Source organism: Festucalex cinctus, chromosome 7, assembly GCF_051991245.1.
Source record: "Festucalex cinctus isolate MCC-2025b chromosome 7, RoL_Fcin_1.0, whole genome shotgun sequence".
NCBI lineage: Eukaryota > Metazoa > Chordata > Actinopteri > Syngnathiformes > Syngnathidae > Festucalex > Festucalex cinctus.
Window position 1 is genome coordinate 29,452,555 of NC_135417.1, and position 13,275 is coordinate 29,465,829.

General features: G+C 39.5%; 1 protein-coding gene across 4 annotated transcripts in view; it reads right to left on the reverse strand.

Moving 5' to 3' along the window:
- azi2 (5-azacytidine induced 2) overlaps positions 1-13,275 on the reverse strand; it is a 201,108-nt gene that overhangs the window by 146,561 nt on the left and 41,272 nt on the right. For all 4 annotated transcript variants that reach the window (XR_013284277.1, XR_013284276.1, XR_013284278.1 and 1 more), the window contains exons 2-4: positions 12,583-12,836; positions 7,070-7,180; positions 2,179-2,278 (exon numbers count right to left, since the gene is read on the reverse strand). Coding sequence is in view for 1 of the 4 variants with exons in the window: in XM_077526702.1 (XP_077382828.1) it covers positions 2,179-2,278; positions 7,070-7,180; positions 12,583-12,801 (430 nt within the window). In the remaining 3 variants the exon portion in view is untranslated. The remainder of the gene's footprint in view (positions 1-2,178; positions 2,279-7,069; positions 7,181-12,582; positions 12,837-13,275) is intronic.

The window sequence follows — 13,275 nt, forward strand, 5'->3', positions numbered from 1 at the left end:
CCAACTAGTGAAAGACAAAAGTGTGTGGGTGAAAGTGCATGTTTGTTAATGCATGATTGCAACGCTGTTTGCTGTTATTCCCAACACAGCTCGAGTTGACATTAAATGTCTTTTTATTAAAAATACACAGTGGATTCGCATTTGTTGTAGCAGTTCATTAATCAGAGTAACTCTCGCACAGTGCCAGGAGAGAAGTGGCAGTAATCTGCGGCGAGTCAAAAGATGTTCCGTCAAACGTCATATCAACGATTAAGTTGACGGACAGGAAAACACTTCCGTCAATGCTTAATTCGTCAATTTATCCAAGTTTCCCGCTGTCGTGATAAGCGATAATAAAAAATGAGCTTGATAAGTTTGCCGGGCGTGATAATTCTCAGCCATGTACGTGCATGTTAATTTACATACATCATCAACATTCGCGCTGGTGTGTTGCTTCTCTGTCAGTCACTGGGTAAAGCGCCTGCACCGACGGAATTTGGCGCATCAGATTCAGCGTGAGGGCTCCTGAGTAGTAAGGACAGCCATCATTTGGAAATAATGCGGATGCATGGAGCTGGGATCAAAGCCTAACACAACTGCTCATGTGTGGGAATTGTTTGGATTTATTTATGATATCATTATATCATATATTAGTTGAAAAATTATATGAAAACCGTAATGTTATCATTTATTGCAATAATTTCTGGGGCAATTCATCACCAAGCAAAATTTCTTATCGTGACAGGCCTAATCGTAAACAAAATGGGCGCCCGTCATTGAAGGATTGACTGACCTTCTGTCAATGATGACGGAATCTGCTAAATATCAGGAATACACCGCTGAACAGGGATATTCATACACAGTATATCAGTTTTACTTTCTTTTCATCATTCAATCACCCTATTTTTTACTTGTCTTTGTTACATGACTGATTTTTACTCCATGTACAGCACTTTGTAGGGAGCAATGGTTGTTTTAAAGTGCTTTATAAATAAAGTTTACACGTGGCTGTTACAGAAACAAGACATAAAAACAGTAATAGAATACATTATAAAATGTTCTCACGTACTAGAATTTCTGTTTGATGCATCGAATGAGGTTTTTCTATGAATAATTGAGATGTCCTACAATGCGAGTGGTCACTGAACACACCTTGAGTCTACTGCCAAAGGTGAATGACATAGTAGTAATCTACTGTATGTAACGATTATCGGTCGGTTGCAACTTTTGCAACCTCATCACAGCAAAGGAATTTCATTCCTGTGTCCTGTACTAGTATACTTTTTTATGATATTCTAATATTTTGAGATAGGATATTTGAGTTTTGTTTAAGCTGTAAGCCATAACCAGCAACATTAAAATAATAAAAGGCTTGCAATATTTCAGTTGATTTGTAATGAATCCAGAATGTATGACATTTTTGTTTTTTTTAATTGGATAATAGAAAATAAAGGACTTTATTACAAAATTCTAATTTTTGAGACAGTCCTGTAGTTGTCACTATTTATTTGTGTAAATATGGTCCCAGTTTGGTCACTAATAACTGCCTCTTCTTTTCTGCCAATGCATGTACCGGCCGAAAGCACTACATGATCAAAACTTACTCGCACTGCCACTCAAAGTCAGAGTACGGCCTGGCCTGCTTTTTTTTTTGCCAATGCATGTGCCATCTGAAACAACAACAACAACAACAAAAAGTGCCACATGATCAACCGCATCAAAGCGAAAACTCCCCGCTGGATTGGGAAAATCAAAAATATGGAAGAGGTCTCGCAATACTCGTCAGGAAATCATGGTGTTTGAGCAGTGATTACGGTGCCGTCTTCTTTCGATTCAGTCACCAACTAAAAGTGTTTTTATAGCGCGTGTGACAGGAGTCTGTGTGCACTCTCAGGTCATCATCCCTTGAGAAAGGTACCGTAAAAAGTTTGCCCGACGTGTTTTTTTTTTTTTTTTCCTGATTGTGTCTGGTTGTTTTTTCCACTATCCATCCAGTGTAACGCTGCGTGCTGAACCCAATGCCCTTCCCCTCCAGCCTCAGACTGCTTTAATTTGAAGGAGTGGCAGCTAAGATTTAGGAGTGACGGCCCGCCGCTCCTAAATAAATTTAAAAGAAACACTGATATTACAGAATCTCACAAACTTAAACGTTTTTTTTAACTTTACGAATTTCAGAATTCCTGGCTATGCCCGACAAACCTTGGCTGGTCTCCATCTCAGTCCTAAGTTGAAGCAGCTCCAACTCTTTGCTTTGAAGCTGCTCTGTCAGCAGCCTCTCACTCTCACTCTTCTCCTTTTTCTGAGGAAACAATGACACAGACATAAACTAATTTCAGAGACGGTGCAATTATAGCAATGCAGCAAACACCATCTGAGTCAAGTTAAAAGATTGGCATACGTTTAATAGGTTATGCAAAGTAATTTGTTTTGGAGATGTTATAAAATTCAGAACTGACAGAAGAAAAGAAGAACTAAAGAAAAAACAAAAGTATACAGTGGCTGGCGTGAGAGTGAGTGAAAATTAGGTGTCATGCAATACACAAACAAATGTACAGGTGGGTGCAAAATCCATCCAGCCATCATCTGACACTTATCCGGAGTCGGATTGCAGGGTCAGCTGCTTTAGCAGGGAAGCCCAGACTTCCCTCTCGCCAGCCACTTCAACCAACTCCTCCGGAGCGATCCCAAAGCATTCCCAGGCCAGCAGAGAGACATAGTCTGTCCAGCGTGTCCTGGGGTGTCCCGGAACACTTCTTCAGTGAAGCCTCCGGGAGGCGTACAACCAGATAGAATGAGAAGCTTTGTCAATCTCTAAGGGAGAGTCCGGTAAATGGAGAGCTTCGCCTTTCAGCTCAGCTCCTTTTTCACCACAATGGACCGATACAGAGTCCGCATCACAGCAGACGCTGTACCGATCTGTCTGTCGATCCCCCGCTCCATCATGCCCTCACTCATGAACAAGACCCAAGATAATGGAATTCCTCCACTTGGGGTAGGATCTCATCCCAGGCCCAGAAAAGGAACACCACCCTTTTCAGACTGAGGGCCATGGTCTTGGATTTGGAGGTGCTGATTTTCATCCCAATCTCTACACACTCGGCTTCGAAACGCTCCAGTGAGAGTTGAAAATTACAGCTTGAAGAAGCCAACAGCACCACATCATCTGCAAAAAGCAGGTAAGTTATGCTGAGGTCACCAAACTGGACCCCATCAATGCTTTGGCTGTGCCTAGGAATTCTGACCACATAGTTTATGAACACAATCAGTGACAAAGGACAACCTTGGCGGAGTCCAACCCTCACTGAAAACCATCGGCGTGCCCTTTGGAAAAGGGCCCTTTGGAAAAGTTTGGGGTTTTTTTTTTGCTTGTTTTTTTTTTTTTTTTTTAAATAATAAACACTTTACTGAGGACAGGTCAGTGTTGACACAATCTTAGAAAAGCTACATGATTAACGTCTATGTGTGTGTGTGTGGTTGGTGGGGTTAGCAGCTTCCGAGCTCTCTCTCTCGCACTCTCTCTCCCTTTGTCACGTGACCGCTAGCCACCGTTGGTCGCAGTGGGACAGACACAAACACACGCACGCATCTCCTTCCTCTGCTCCTCCACCAGCCAGATAACTTATTATGAATCCAGTGAAATTGTATTGGTTGTTTGCCCTCTATTTCTTAACTATAATCATTTTGTTGTGAAGTAGCATATGTCTCATACAGCACAAACAAATGAGCATAAATTAGCCGAATGGCCACCTAATTAGCTAGTTTAAAACGCTATATGCTAATTCAATGATAGATAATGTGATAACCACCACATAGTCAGACTAATGACGGTGAAAGGAAGCTCTCTGTGATCCATGTATTGAAAAGCATTGGACTTTGGATCATTAACAATTAAAATACCCCAATTTTTTTTTTATGTGCGTTCGTGCGTCTCTGCGTTCGGTCAGCAAAAAGTTGGCTCTCCCCAGTCTCACCCTCTGACAGTTCAAAGGAAAAGGAACCCTTCCACCAAGTGAACAGCTGATTTATCACCTGTGCTGACCAGCCACACCCATACCATGTGACAAACATCCAATTTACCAATCACCAATTCACCAAAAAATACTCTTCAGTGTGTGCCACAAAGACGGCACCAAAATGTTCCTTTTAAATATTGTGAACATGAAGACGACGATATTGTGGCAGTTTTAATATCACAATATCACGATATTGCCCTTATCGTTTTCATCCCTAGTAAAAACTGCTTTAAAATTTGTCATTTTATTACCGATAACTCTTCCTTTGATTCTGAATGTGGAGATTGGTTCAGTGCTGGGGCGGATCTATTCCTGTGGGATACAGAGGTGTGGGCCACCCCAAAATCAAGAAAAATCTAAAAAAGTCCTGTTTAAAAATAACTAAAAAAAACAAAAACAAAAAAACAGCTAAACTATAGTACATTGTTTTACCGTGTTTAATATCTTAACCGCTTATTCTTCACAAGGATAGCGGCGGTTGCTGGAGCCTATCCCAGCTGGCTTCGGGCAGTAGGCGGGGTACACCCTGAACTGGTTGCTAGCCAATCGCAGACATGTTTAATAAAGTCAGACAATTTCAAAATGGCCCTAGCATCCTTCGATTATTTTGTATGTGGCCCACAAAGGAAAAAGTTTGGACAACCCGGCTCTATAGTTAGAACTAGGGGTGTAAAAAAAAAATCGATTCGGCAATATATCGCAATATTAAATCGCGCAATTCTCGAATCGATTCAATAGGCGATTTTTAAACTTCCATTTTTAATGTAAAAATATTCAACAAAACGTCTTACTTCGGGTTAGGGTTCACACCTTAAGCATGGAAGAATGTTATATTAATGGAACATTAAACCTTAATATTTTATTTCAATGCTGTTCAAACATGAAACAGATTACAACCTGTATAAGACTTAAGTTTCAGATAAATAAAGAATAGATTTTTCATACAAATCTTACACTGGACAAGTTTACTGATTAGTATTTTCTAAATTTGAAGTAAAAAAAAAATAAAATAAAAATGCAACAAGTGACTTATAAATTTGTATCGGGATTAATCGGTATCGAATCGAATCGTGACCTGTGAATCGTGATATGAATCGAATCATCAGTTACTAGGCAATTCACACCCCAAGTTAGAACACAAGCTCCGGTCCCTTTTCTGAAATCCAGAGGCACTGTCTCCATTGTCCACGTAATGTTGTAGAGGTGTGTGAACCATGAAAGCCCCAAAACATCCAGAGCCTTTCGGAACACCTGGTGGATCTCACCCACTCTCTCAGCTTTTCTACCAAGGAGGTTTTGAACCAGAGATAGGAGAGCCCACCTCAGAGTCCCCAGACTCTGCTCCCTCAAAGGAAGGCATGTTGGTGAAATTGAGGAGGTCTTCTTAGTTAGTGGTCCCCAAGTCCAGTCCTTGAGAGCCCCTATCCAACTTGTGTCTTCCTCCTTCAACACAGCTGAATCTAATAATCAGCTCATCACCAAGCTTGACAGAAGCCTGATAACGATCCTGAACATGAATCAGGTGTGTTGGTGGAGAGAAACATGGAAAACAGGCTGGATAGGGGCTCTCGAGGACGGGACATGGGCACCCCAGTTCTATGTATTCTCCTCACCGACTCACGACGTCGCGAGTCGAGGTCGGCGGCACCCCATCTCCACTATACATAGTGTTAATGCACTACCCTGCCCCTCCACCCTCCTGCCTGCGTGGGTCTTCTCCGGGTACTCCGGTCTCCTCCCACATTCCAAAGACATGCATGGCAGGTTAATTGGGCGCTCCGAATTGTCCCAAGGTGTGCTTGTGAGTGTGAGTGGTTGTTTATCTCTGTGTGCCCTGCGATTGGCTGGCAACCAGTTCAGGGTGTACCCCGCCTACTGCCCATTGCCAGTTGATATAGGCTCCAGCACCCCCCACGACCCTTGTGAAGAGTAAGTGGTTCAATACTTAAACCGATACATTTTCCAGTCATATCACCCAGCCCTTTGTTGATGTCTATTTAAATAATTGATTCAATATATGTAAATTGAGAAGACATTTTTGCTGCTTTTCAACATGTTTGGAGATGCTGTAAAAATTTGTGGTGTTTTGAGTCTACAAGCAACAAATGTCACTTTAAGTTTTGAATATTTAAATGAATCGTGTCGAATCGAATATCTTATCATTCCCAGACCATTCTGCTCTGAAAGATATCGTTTTTCCAATCGAATCGCAACCTGTGTATCGAGATAGATATCGAAGCAGCCTCATGTCAAAAATTCCCACCCCTAGCCAGTACCCCGACGTACAAGCCCCCCAACGTGTCCCAGGTTGCGAGGGCCCTTTGTAGCTGCTCGCAGCTATAGGTAATTTTTGTTCTTTAATTATATTGAAGGTTTATAAAAACACATTTAAGTTTGTGTGAACGCCACAAGTGTAACCTCTGAATTTTTTTTTCTGCTTCAACCTCTGAGATATCAATTAATAGTAGGCATTAACCATATTGAATTTCCAGGAAAACCTCAGGTTTTCAGGGGTGATTCTAAAGTCCCCCAGACGTTTTAGAGACAGGCACTTTAGGCCTTAATGGGTTTTAAAGACAGCGTGAGAAGCTTACAGTAGCAGTAGGAGAAGCCAAATTAGGTGCCTCGGGCATCTTATTAGGACACGTCCTGGACACCACCCTGGCGAGGTTTTCGAGGCACATCCCACTGGAAGGAGGCCCCGGGGACGACCCAGGAAACACTGGAGAGACTATGTCTCCCAGCTGGCCTGGGAACACCTTTGGGCTCTCCTAAGAAGAGCTGGATTAAGTAGCTAGAAAGAAGAAAATCTGTACTTCGCTTCGCTGATGTCCCTGCGACCCCATCACGAATGGGATGGGATGGGATGGGATGGGATGGGATGGGATGGGATGGGATGGGGTGGGGTGGGGTGGGGTGGGGTGGGGTGGGGTGGGGTTGGATGGATGGATGGATGGATGGATGGATGGATGGACATAAGATTAAATAATACAATTTAATAGACCTCCAGGGATAATGTTTGCTACACTTTTCAAATGGGATTAAAAAAAAACCTTTATTTGAACAGTAAAACGCACCAGCTTGTTAAACTCCATTCGCAGGTCCTCCTTTTCAATATAGATGCCTCGATATGCGCTGAAGGCCTTGTTGACATACTGGGGACCCTCTGGAGCCTCAGGCTGGAATAGCTAGTGGAATACCAGTGATGCAAGGGTGCACAAAAATAGCCCGATGAGTGCTGGTACTAATCACCTTACACCACATCATACCTACATGAATGCTGGTTAAAAAGGAAGCAGATACGACATTAAACAGAAGAGATGCGATGAAGCTACTATGGTTCCGTTCACACTGCAGGGTGAGATGCCTAATTTGAATATTTTGTTAACTCCATGAAGTGAAGCATGTGCAAAAAGCACAACATCTAGTCGCATGCACCAAAAATTAGCTTTGTTTTCTTGGCGAACAGCGCTTAGCCACAAACTCACAAACTTCGTGTTGTGACATCATGAAGGCCGAAACCCTCATCTGAGCAAATATGAGGCAGGTCCAGTTAACGTGGTTGGAGGAAAAATGTTGAAGAAAAATCTTAAGAAAAAGATTTTCCAGTAGGTGGCGTAATCAGTAAGCTGAAACATAAGTTTGTAGATATCTTAAGGGCTGGACTCTCATCAAATGTGTGAAATGTTGAGAAGATAGGATTATCTGAGTCAAGTTAAAGCAGCTTTTATTGTCACGAAAAATTATCAGTCTTTGCGGCACTATAGCGGCCACGCCCTTTGGCGAAAAGATACAATATTCGGATGGGGCATGATCAACATCTTAAAGGCGCTGTCTGCCAGTTTCACTCTGGGAAAGGCACTATTTAAATACAGGATTTAAACAATCAAACTACTTCTCAATTTACAGATCAGGGCTTGTCTTCATTTCTGTTGGTGAGTTTGTCCTAAACCCGCACCCCCCCCAGCCTGTATTTTACCATTTTGTGTTTGTTTTGTAAACAGCGGGACGTTTCTGTGGGAAGACAGTATTTACAACCCTCCAGCCAATCGCAGAGCGGGGGGGGGGGGTGGCGTGTCGCAAATGGGGCGTCACTCCCGCGGCAATTTGAAAGCACGCACGGATTTATTTTTTATTTTTTTTCACTCACTCACTCACAGAAGCTTACGTGTGTGAATGAGTGAGCGAAGAAAAAAAAATCAGTGCGCGCTTTCAAATTTCCGCGGGAGTGACGTCACGCAGCTGACACGTTCGCCCGGCCCTGTTTTCCCAGAACAAATGAAAATTGCAAAAGTTCACTCTTCAAAAATAATATGGATTTTATTTTTTTTTTATTTTTTTTTAATTAACAGCTTTCTAAATTTTGGAAAAATTGAATCTGACAAGATTAAATGAATTCAAAAATAGGCATAACATTTTAAGTAAAAGCTAATGCGGGTTTCAATCACTCAACTACGATGGCATTAATAGAGTTAGCCTAAGAAATTTCCACATGGATAAAAAACATGTTTTAGTTAGTGTCGTTGAGGATTTACAAAAAGCATTTGATATTTTAGATCATGAAATATTATTGCATAAACTGTTTAAATATAGTATAAGAGGTGGTGCACATTAATGGGTTACCAGTTACTAACAAAATAGAAAACAATATGTTGAATTCAATAATGGACAATCAAAACACAGTTATGTGACTTGTGGGGGTGCCCCAGGGATCAATTCTCGGGCCAGTTCTTTTAACGTATGACAAGTACTAGAGAAAGAGTTTAAGAATATTATGATGTGGTTCAATGCCAACAATCGACAGACTGTCTACAAATATTAGTAAAACCAGATTTATGATTTTCATTTGTAAAAATATAGATGATGAAGCAAAACTGACTGTGCAAGGTATAGATTATAGAAATGGATAATGAAATAAAGATATTAGGTATTATTATTGCTGAACGTTTAACATGGAAAACGCATATAGACATGTCAATTCTAAGGCATCCTAAACCGTAACCGTTTTACACAGGGTTAAAGAATTATTATGCTTTGTTTTTGTTTTCTAATTCATTGATTGTTCCATACTTGCATTGAAAACCTAAACTGAACCCATTTTTCTTTTACAGAAACGCGCTATTCGTGTCGCGTCTGGAAGTGGATACAGAGACCACAGTAATCCATTATTTATTTAACTAAAAACTTTTAAATTTAATGAATTGATGGAGTTTTAACCGCCTTAAAATGTAAGTATGTATGTAGAGGTATGGAGCTCGGATGTAAGCCCTGTTGAGACCGATGATTATTTCAATCTGTTAAAGCTTAAAGCTTTTTTTAATTTTAAGTTTTTCTGTTATTTATTTTGTTTTTTTACTGAATAGTTGATGCATTGTGCCAGAAATGGTTTTGTATTCATTCTCTTGAAAATGTTTTAGTCTAAAATTAAGGTGATTATATGGTGGTGTTTTTTTTTTCTTCATTTAATATAGCCAATGGCACTCACCATAAATAAAAAATATCAATGAAAAAAAAAATATCAATGATCAATATGATCGGTATCGGCCGATCTTACTCATTGATGATCGGTATCGGTATCGGCAGCATAAAACCCTGATAGGAGCATCCCTAATTACAACCTGTTTATTAAATACACAGTTATAAGACTGAAGTTTTAGATAAATAAATAAATAATACTTTTTCATACAAATTTACAATGTACATGTACAAGTTTACTGAATAATATTTTCTAAATTTGAGTAAAAAATTGCAACAATCGACTTACAAATTCGTATTGGGATTAATTGGCATCGAATCGTGACCTATGAATCGTGATACAAATCAAATCATCAGGCACTAGGCAATTCACACTCCTAGACTTCAAAATATAATAAAAAAAGGTAAACAGTCATAGTGTACTGTATATATATATTTTTTTAATAGAAAAACTGAAAATATATCATGGTATACCGTTTTTGTGGAATAAAATACCCTTTATTGTGATAGAAGTTTTTTTCCCATATTGCCCAGCACTAGGGATTGGTACCGAAGGCGGTACTTTTGTGGTATGGACCGGTTTGGGTCGGTACTTCCGAGCACCGATTCACGTAAAATTAAACGGTGACATGTTTCGGTTCTGAAGCACGTCGTTTGAAGTTGTGACTGTGCGGCAGTATGAGAGGTGACAAGTTTCCATGGTGCACTTCAAATCAAAAACATATGCAGATTACGCACCCATCATATTGACGACACCCACTCGCGGCAGCCTAGACGGTCTGGAGTGTGACTGGCCGCGAGCGGGTGCAGCGGCCCAGATAACAGCTTGGATGTGACAGACCGACCGGCTCTGCCTCGGATCACAGCGCAGTGTTCACGCCGAGCCGCAGCCGGTGAAGGGACGCCTACATTTCCGGCTTTGGAAACGAGCGAGACTTTTGCGCCGCACATACGGTTTATAAAGGAGGAAAGCCTCCGCATCGGGCAGAAGCTGGAAATGTCTGCGTTTGCCGGAATCAGCGCACGAGAGGGAGGTGTCAGCCACCGAATAGAATCATTCATGACAGAAGGTACACGGCTTCACCATTGGTAAGATATATAGACATTGTAATTTGGATGTACTACTCTTGACCATATTTACAATGGCGAAACCTTGTGGCCAAAATGTAGCAAGCATTACAGACTATGTCGGGTGCATTCAAATGATTCATTTGAACCCAATTAGGGGTGTTAAAAAAAAATCGATTCAGCAATATATCGCGATACTACTGCACGCAATTCTCGAATTGATTCAATAGGCAGCAGAATCGATTTTTTAACATCCATTTTTGATGAAAAAATATTCAACAAAACATCTACCTTTCACACCTTAAGCATGGAAGAATGTTATATTAATGGAACACTTAGCCTTAATATTTAATTTCAATGCTGTTCTAACATGAAAAGGTTACAACCTGTTTGTTAAATAGAGTGGCTCACAGTTATAACATTGAAGTTTGAGATCAATAAATAATAATTTTTCATACAAATCTTACAGTGTACATGTACAAGTTTACTGAATGGTATTTTCTAAATTGAGTAAAAGAAATCGTAACAACTTGTAAATTAATTCATAACGGGATTAATCGGTATCGAATTGAATTGTGACCTATGAATCGTGATACGGATCGAATCGTCAGGTACTAAGCAATTCACACCCCTAAACCCAATTATTCTCTTTGTTCAAGTCATGTGCACTTCCAACGGTCATATTGAGTGCAAAGTGGGTTGGAACTTCAAACACATTGCACAGTGTGTGGCAGGCTTTATGTTCTGGTAAAAACAATTGCACAAAAAACAAACATAACACCAATTCTTAATTTATATATTTACTGTTTAACTAACCTTGTGTTGTTCATTGCACAGAACTTTGCGTCACACCTTTTTTCTAATACTAATTTATCTGTGTTACTTATTAGGGATGTAACAATATCCAAACATCATGATACGATATTATCACGATATGAAGCGCACAATACGATAATTACCACAATATTGTGGGGAGGTTGGCGATATTTAAAAAAGGTTACAATATTGTAAAAAAAAAAAAATAGCTCATTCTAAAAACAAGCACAAGCTTGTGCTTGTTTTTGTACATAACATCAATGTTATGTTTTATTATTATTGTTATGTTAATGCACACACACATTGAGTTCCTCCACGTTGACTTGCTTCACAGGCATATTACGTTCCCTTTCACCTGACAATTAGTGTAGATTTTAAACATAGAAGGGCCAAAACATCCCTAATGAAAATTAAATTGCACTAAAAAAAAAAACTAGCCACCAGAGGGTGCTAGAACTGCACAAATGGGAATCAACCTGACTTTTTTTTTAACAGATGTGTTGTTGCATTTAAATATTGTGAACATGACGACACCGATATTGTGGCAGTTTTAATATCACAATATCACGATATTGCCATTATCGTTACATCCCTATTACTTATCTGTAGTTATACTTAATTACGTAATTACGTAATTGTAAAATGTTATACATTTAGTTTTTACTGTATATTTCTGGCTCATTTGTTTTAAAATGTTACATTTTTGTTATTTGTCAAGGTTTATATATTGAAAAGTAATTGTTAAAATGATTAGAAAAAAATCTAACTGTTAAATAAACAATGATGAACATTTATTACATCCAAATTAATAAAGAAATGAGAAAAAAAAAAAAAAAAAAAAAAAAAAAAAAAGAGCACAAAAGTACCGAAAATTGGTAATGTTGAGTACCGGTATTGGTTCCTAGGTACCGTATATCGGTTCAAATGTGAAAGTTACCCATCCCTACCCAGCACTATTACATCCTATCACCGATTTTGCACAAAATGCTATCTAGCCCAACAGATCAGCGTAAAACCTATAAGTAATGCAAATACATCTGAGGGACAAATAGAATATATTATTTTATAACCACGTTTTGCAGGGTTTTGATTTTGCAAATAATTTCCTAAAATAATTCTCATTAATTTCCTTTACAAGTGGCCATTCCTAATACTTTCTAGAAATTTATCGGAAATTATCCACATCTTTGGTAGCCTAACATTAAGATTGCATTTATAGTGACATCCATACCTTGTCCTCCAGCTGCTTCACTCGTTTTCTAAGGAAATTATTATCTCGCTCTGTCTCTCTCAGTCGCTTTTTGATGTCTTCATAGGCTGTGACGAGGGCGAAATGAGAAGCAACTGATTCATCTCCAGCACACACTGATACTGGGCTCTCTCCCACAGCAGTGAAGGCTGTCTCATGTTTGAGGATGCAGATGTCATCATCCACAGCCTGGTGTTCCATGGCTGCTCAGGCCTTCTATGATGGAGATTGGAGACCTGTGGGATTAGAATAAAGAGATTTAAAAAAAAAAAAAAAAAAAAAAAAAAACAAGAATAAAGAGATTCCTTATAATATCTAATTTTACAACACCAAATGCAAACACTCACAAAGAAGTCAAGACTGTTTTTAAGATTAGTTGCTGCTTTGTGGTATCAGCATTGGGACAACACAACCACTAAGACATGGATAGACTATTAACTCTCTCTTTTTTTTTCTTTACTTTTTTTTTAAGACTATTAACTCTCTCATTACATATGACACATATTCATTCATATATTCGTCATTGTCGCTGCATACACATGACGTATATATACGTCATAAGGCTTTTTTTTTATGCAACAGTGTACAGGAGGGTCTGACGCAGTTTTGGAGTGAAGGATCAGGCTTGACTGCGACGTTAACAATGGCCAGCGGGTGGCAACAAATATAAAAGAC